Raw genomic sequence first — 7212 nt, forward strand, 5'->3', positions numbered from 1 at the left:
TTTTTTTTTTTTTTTTTTTTTTTTTTTTTTTTTTTTTTTTTTTTTTTTTTTTTCTTTTACTGAGCTTATAATTAAAACTTGAAAAATTTTTTTTTTATTCATTTAAAAAATTTTTGCTATTAATTCTTTTATTTAAAAAGTTTTTAATTACATTTAATATAATATAAAAGTATTATTTTATTTCATTTTTTTTTTTTATTTATTTAACACATATTAAAATTAAATAAAAAAAAAAATAAAAATAATTAACAGTGATAAAATTTACTGATTTTCAAAACTATACCCATAAGGCATCTAATATGTACATAATTATAAAAGATAATATATTGAGCATTAATAGAAAATAGAGTAATATAATTTTAATTATGATTATAAGTTAAGAAAAATTTCAAAGTATAACATTAGTGATAGAGTTATATAACAAAAGAAATTTTGCAAATATGATATTTATTAATTGAGAAAATATCTTATTATATTAATCATTTTAAAACACATTAAAATATAATAAATATTACTAATAATGATTTAAAAGAAAATTAGGTAACTTTTTCATGTTAGTACTTTTATACATTTAATGTGATATATTTTGTAATCACAATAATTATAATTTTGACAAAAAGAAAAGTTTTTATAAAATAAGACAAAAAAAAAAAATAAGAAAAATAAAATAAAGGCAAGATGAAAAACTTTAATATAGGAGAAAATAATAATGAAATAAATACAGAAATAAAATCATCTAAACAATATCCCATAGTAGTAATGGGCGATAATAATACTATCAAAGAAGAAATAAAAGGATTAGATTTATCGGGGTCTTCTTTAAAAACTATAAATGTTGAAGATAATGATAATACGAACAGCATGTCTTTATCAAAATTAAGTAGTATCTGTGAAAAGAAAAGAAAAGCTGAAATAAATGAGGAATTAAAAAGAAAGAAAGGAAATCAACATACTGAAAACAAGAATGATGAAATAGAAGAAGATATTACTAATGAGAGAGATAAAACAGAACAAATGAACGAAGAGTTTGTTAAGTTAAATTTAATTATGCATAAAGGTTACAGCAAAAATTTTATAAATAATGAAAATGAAAAAAATAAGATAATTGACACAAATATTAGAGAAGTTGAAGGTGGAAACAAAAATGAAACAACAAAAAATAATAAAGATGAATTAATTGAAAACAATATAAATAAAGATAATATAATCAAAAATAATATAAATGAATATAATGTAATTAAGAATGATATAAACAAGGATGAGACTAATGAAAATAATGTAAATGAAGATATTGTAATTAATAATAATCTAAGTAAAAATGAAGTACATAAAAATAACATAAAAGGCAGTGAAAATATAAAAAAGATAATGGAAGATTGCCCAAATGTAAAGATAAATTTAAAAGATGATATACATGAAAAAGGAAATTACAAAGAAAATGAAGACGATAAAGACAAAATAGAAAATTCTAATTCTGAAGTAGATAAAAAAGAAACAACAGGAAATTTAAAATATTTTATTGATTATAATAAGTATAGAAATAAAAATAATGTGGCATTTTCAATGAAATATAAAGATAGTTGTGTAAGTTTAAGTAGCGATAAATTAACATGTTATGGAGATAAAGGGTGGTCAAGTGTTTTTGTAAATAGTGGTGCAGATGTTGGTAAATGGTATTATGAAATAAAAATTGAACAACCTATACAGAATTTAAATTTTTTAGGTTATAAAGACAAAGTAATAAAAGTAAATTCATATATAAGAGTTGGTTTTGCATGCAGATATATGAGATATGATTATCCCATAGGAACTGATAAATATAGCTACTGTGTTAATAGTAAAAATGGAAAGATATTTAATAACTCAGTAAGTTATGATTGTATGGAACCACTTAAAGTTGGTGATATAGTTGGATGTTATTTAAATTTGAAAAATAAAAATACTTATAAGTTTGACCCGAGATCTGATAAAAAATTATATGAATATTTACAAAATGGAATTTTATGTGATCCGAAAAATCCGCCAATATTAAAAAAAAATTATGGTTCCTCAATATTTTTTTCTTTAAATGGTCAAATAAAAAAAAATTCTTTTGTTGATATCTATGAAGGATTTTATCACCCTTCTGTTAGTTTATATATGGGTGCATGTGCAAAAATTAATTTAGGTCCTCATTTTACTTACAAATATTTAAAAGATTATAATCCTTGTATACTTATGGAACAACCAAGCATTTTATAAAAAAAAATTATTCATAATTTAGAATTAAATATGCTTTTTTTTTTTTTTTTTAAATATATATATATATATATATATCTTTTTTTAACATTGTAATATTTCAGATTTATGTACAATTTTTTTATATTCCTACATAATTTTTATATTTTCTTATTTATATTTTTTTAAATTTATATTTTTTTGTAATTTTGTTTTTGTTTTATTTTAAAGTAATAAAATTTTTTATATTTCTTTAAAATTTTTTATTTATTATTTTTCAGTAAACATTTTTCATTTATAATAAAAGATATTTTTTTAAAAATTTTAAAAATAATTGAATATGTTTTTTTAAAAACAATTCATTTAAAACACCATAAAAAAAAAAAAAAAAAAATAAAAATAAAAAACAAAAGTATTAATGTGGACAAGGGTTTGAATAAGAAAATTCCCATTCAATTGTTTGAAAAAAAGTATAATGAAGGATAATATATATGAAATGTAAAAAATTAAATGTTGGCCAATGATCATTAATAAAATAAATTTCTGTAAATTCTGAAACCTTAAAACAAAAAAAAAAAAAAAATTTTAATTAAATAAATATAATAATATTCATATATATATATATTTATAGCTTCAGTTTATCTTTATTATATTATTTTATTTTATTTTATTTTATGTTTTTTTTTTTGCTTAACTTGATATAACATAAAGTCAGACAATCTTTTCTCTCCTGATGTTCGTATTAAAATATTTGGTGGAGGTAAGTCACTTGTTAGTAATTTTTTGTGATAATTGTATCTAAGTTAAAATAAATTATAAATTAAAAATATAAAAATTGTACACATAGTAAAAGAACTTTTTTTTTTTTTTTTTTTTTTTAATGCTATTATAAGTTACGATATATCCATTTCTTTTTTTTTTTTTTTTTTTTTTTTTTTTTTCTTCTTTACATATTTAATTGTTCTTCATTTAAAAAAGAATATTTTCCACAAAAGCATTTTATTTCACAATTTGATGTTGATTCAATATGTTCATTTTTTATTATATTTTCTGAATGTTCGCAATTATTTTCATTGATATAATTTTTTAAAGAATAGGAAGAATAACAAATATTTTGTTCTTCTAATAATTTTTTATATGTGTCAAAATACAAGTTAGGCATAAACTTGCATAAACTCATTTCATTTCTACTCGTATATGAGAAAAAGATATTTAAAATTAAACTATAAAAAAAAAAAAATAAAATAAATAAATATATTATTATGGTATATTTTAATAGTGCACTTAGTACATATAGAAGATAATTCTCATAAATATATATATATGATCATTTATTCAATATTCTTATATTACTTACTTATCAAACTCTCTAGTTTTTTGTTCTATATCATTTATAATTTTTCTATAGAAATCATTAATATAAGATAAGTTTCCTATTATTTTAATCCGTATTCTATTGTTTTTAATAAAATTACTAAATAAAATTAAATATAGTTATTTTTATATTATTAATTTTATTTATTAATTTGTAAAAATAGTAGTTATTTATTAAATAGGCATATATATACAAATTAATATTTTGATAATGTTCCTACTTAAAAAAATCTTCATTAGATAGACAATGTAAATTTAAATAAAATAAGAAATATATTTCTTGTGGGCTTCTATTATAATTGAATAGTGAAAGTGAAAACACTGATAAAATCTTTATATTTAAACTTATGCATATTTCTATAATCTGTTTAAATAGAAAGAAAAAAAAAAAAAAAAAAATTATAATTTTAAGTTAATTATTACAATAAATACATATAAAATACATGTTAATCGTTTTTAAATATATCAGGATTCATATATTTTAAAATATACACATTTATATATAAAATGTAATAACTTTAATTAATGCTTTAGATCCCATATAATGACCTAAAGAAGAATGAAAACCATTATCTTTCGCAAATCTTCTATTACCATCCATAATTATTGCTTAAATTTTATTAAAAATATATATAAACATCAATATAAAATTATTCTTATATATTTTTTTTTTTTTTTTTTTTTTTTTTTCTAATTTTACATATATGCTTAATATTAATTAATCTCCTTAATAATGAAGTTATTAATCTTTCTATTCTATAAATAAGAAATAAATTCATGTGTTATTTTTTGATAGTAAAGCAAAAGACTATATCTTTTTATGTTTTTTTTTCTAATACAAATTTAGAGCCATTTTTCAAGAGATTAATCCTTTTTTTTTTTTTCTTTGAAATTCAGAACTTTCAATAATTAAAAAGAGTGGAGATACATAATATTTTTATTAAACGTAAGAATTTCCTCATTTATCTAAATTTAACAAGGTTTTTAAATGATAATAATTTTTAAAAGTATTTTAATTCTAAGAATTAAATAAAGTGTCATAATAATAAACATAAATTAAAAAAATGTATCATTTCAATAGGACATTATAATTTTTTTTAAATAAGATTTTTATTGTAAATTTACACTTTTTTTTTTTTTTTTTTTTTTAAATAAAAAAAAATATTTTATTTATTTATTTATATATGAGAAGATAAAATACTAAAATTTTAAATATTAGTTATTCATTAAATAAAATACATCTTTTTTTTTTTTTTTTAATATATAACTATATAATTGATTTACTATAAAAGTACATGTAAATTTTTAAGTGTTTCAAAAGTATGAAGTAAATCTATTTTATTTATTATATAACCTTATTTTTTAAGATGAAAATGCAAAATTTGATATATAGTTGTGAGAAAATTGGGGTAATAAATGTTAAAATTTATCCTTTTTAAATCATTAAATTTTAAAATTTTCATAAATTATAATAAAAACCATTTTAATTTTTTTTTTTTAAACACACTGAAAAAACTATATAAAAAAATTAATAATTTTTTTGAAATTTCCTCTTTATCTCTTTTTTTTTTTTTTTTTTAATTAAAAAGAATACGAAAATATTATTATATTCATATAAATTTTTATAAATTTTAGTTTTTAAATGTTATTTCTTAAAATTTTAACGATATCAAAGAAAATAATGTTCTTTTTTAACATTATATTACTAAAAGATGTGTTCACTTAACAAGATTTTGCTAAAAGTTTAATCAGATGTAAATATAAAACTTACACAAAAATTATTTATATTCATTATATATATATATATTAAAATTTTTATTATTTTATTTTAACATTTTTTTATAAATCAAATTATAATTAAATTTTTAATTATATACAAAAAATATGAAATAGCAAATTTTATTATACTTCTAAAACAGTTGAATTAGTAAGTGTATTAGAATCTAAAATTTCTTTTTATCTATATATTATAATTTTTTAAGTTAATTTTTTTTTCCATTTGTTTTTTTAAATTTTTTCAATTTTTACTAAAGAAAATATATATTTATTATTCCTTGAAAATTTATTAGGTATTTTATATTTCTTATTATTTTATATTTTTGGATAGACGTAATATAATGAAAAGCTCGTAAGATATATATATTTATTAATTTTAATTATACATAATATCTAACTTAAGTGACATATGAAAAATTAATTCTAAAACTATAATTAAGAGTATTGAAACGATTAATACAATAAAGCAATTGTATATAAGTATCTCAATATAAAAGAAATTTATGTAAATTAATATTTAAAAAAGCAGAATAAATGTTACACTATTTTAATTTTTGTAAAAAAAATTTGCAATTTTATTTACACAACTAAAAGGCTATTATTAAAACAAATTACTCATATGTATTGCAAACATTTTTGCTGATAATCTTAGGTATAAAAAAAATTTACTCATATAAATAGGTATATATTAAAAAAACTCAAAAAAAATAAGAACAAAAAAAAAAAAAAAAAAAAAAAGTATATAAGATGGATTGTCTTACATCACTATACTTGTATATATATTTATTTCCGAATTGATAATAAAAAGTAAATATTTCCCTTATAAAACTTTTGAATTTTAAAATAAAATATAATAATGCCAAATGAATAATTCATTAATATTTATCTTTTATTTTCATAACAAAATAAAAAGAATATGTTATAAAAATAAAATTTTTGTCATTTTTAAAGAAATATTAAAATTAACAATTTTTTTTTTATTTTTATATGCTCTTTTTTGTAAACACAGAAAATATAAAATATGGTCTTACATTGTAATATATTTTTTTTATTTTATTATTAAACAACATTCTGAATAAATAGGAAAAAAAAAAAAAAAAAAAAAGTGTAGATTTATAATAAAAATGAATATTTAAAATATGCTTGAACTGAAGATATAACAAGATTGCCATTTATCTTTAATTATGTTATATATTTTGATATGTTTTTCTTTCATATTTTGTAATTTTTAAAAGACAAAAAAAGTAAAAAAGAAAAATACATAGAATTTAATAATACATTTTTTTTTGCTTTTTCATAAACAAATATGTTCATTTCCGTGTAATTTTTTTTCGTAATTAAAATTTTAAAATAAAAAAAAAATTTTTTTTAACGGATTAATTTAAAACTGTAAAAGAAAAAAAAAAAAAAAAATCTAAAAATGTTACATTTAAAAAAGCTTTTATTAAGTTTTTTTATATTTGATTATATCAAAATAAATACACTTATTCTTAAATATATAAATTTATAAAATAAATTAATTTAGTCTAAATATAATTGATGTATTAATTAGATAATAAATGATATAATAGAAAAATATAATATTAAATGCTGTACTGAAAATATTAAAAGATAAAATGGCATGATATATTGTTAACATAATAAATCTGATAAATACACTCTGCAATAAATATATAAAAGTAGAAAAATAATTAAAAAAAATTTTTAAAATAAAAGATATTTACATGATTTGATGATATGTAACTTTATTATGTATTTTTAGAAGTAATATAAAAAGCATTTACTAATTGAACATTAAAAGGGGAAAAAAAAAAAAAAAAAAAAAAAAAAAAAAAAAAAAAAAAA

General features: G+C 16.3%; 2 protein-coding genes across 2 annotated transcripts; one reads left to right on the forward strand and one right to left on the reverse strand.

Moving 5' to 3' along the window:
* Window positions 1-678: 678 nt before the first annotated feature.
* On the forward strand, window positions 679-2241 carry PGAL8A_00119500 (SPRY domain, putative; the record flags this gene model as incomplete). The annotated part of the gene is made up of 1 exon (XM_028674707.1): window positions 679-2241. The coding sequence occupies one exon, from the start codon at window positions 679-681 to the stop codon at window positions 2239-2241; it is 1563 nt and encodes a 520-aa protein (XP_028526311.1).
* Window positions 2242-2632: 391 nt separating this feature from the next.
* Window positions 2633-4444, reverse strand: PGAL8A_00119600 (dehydrodolichyl diphosphate synthetase, putative; the record flags this gene model as incomplete). Its single annotated transcript, XM_028674708.1, has 8 exons — window positions 2633-2776; window positions 2913-3015; window positions 3168-3440; window positions 3575-3691; window positions 3813-3955; window positions 4109-4200; window positions 4292-4347; window positions 4431-4444. The coding sequence occupies 8 exons, from the start codon at window positions 4442-4444 to the stop codon at window positions 2633-2635; spliced, it is 942 nt and encodes a 313-aa protein (XP_028526312.1).
* Between the last annotated feature and the right edge of the window lie 2768 nt (window positions 4445-7212).

This window comes from Plasmodium gallinaceum, assembly GCF_900005855.1.
Source record: "Plasmodium gallinaceum strain 8A genome assembly, contig: PGAL8A_v1_63, whole genome shotgun sequence".
Classification (NCBI taxonomy): Eukaryota; Apicomplexa; class Aconoidasida; order Haemosporida; family Plasmodiidae; genus Plasmodium; species Plasmodium gallinaceum.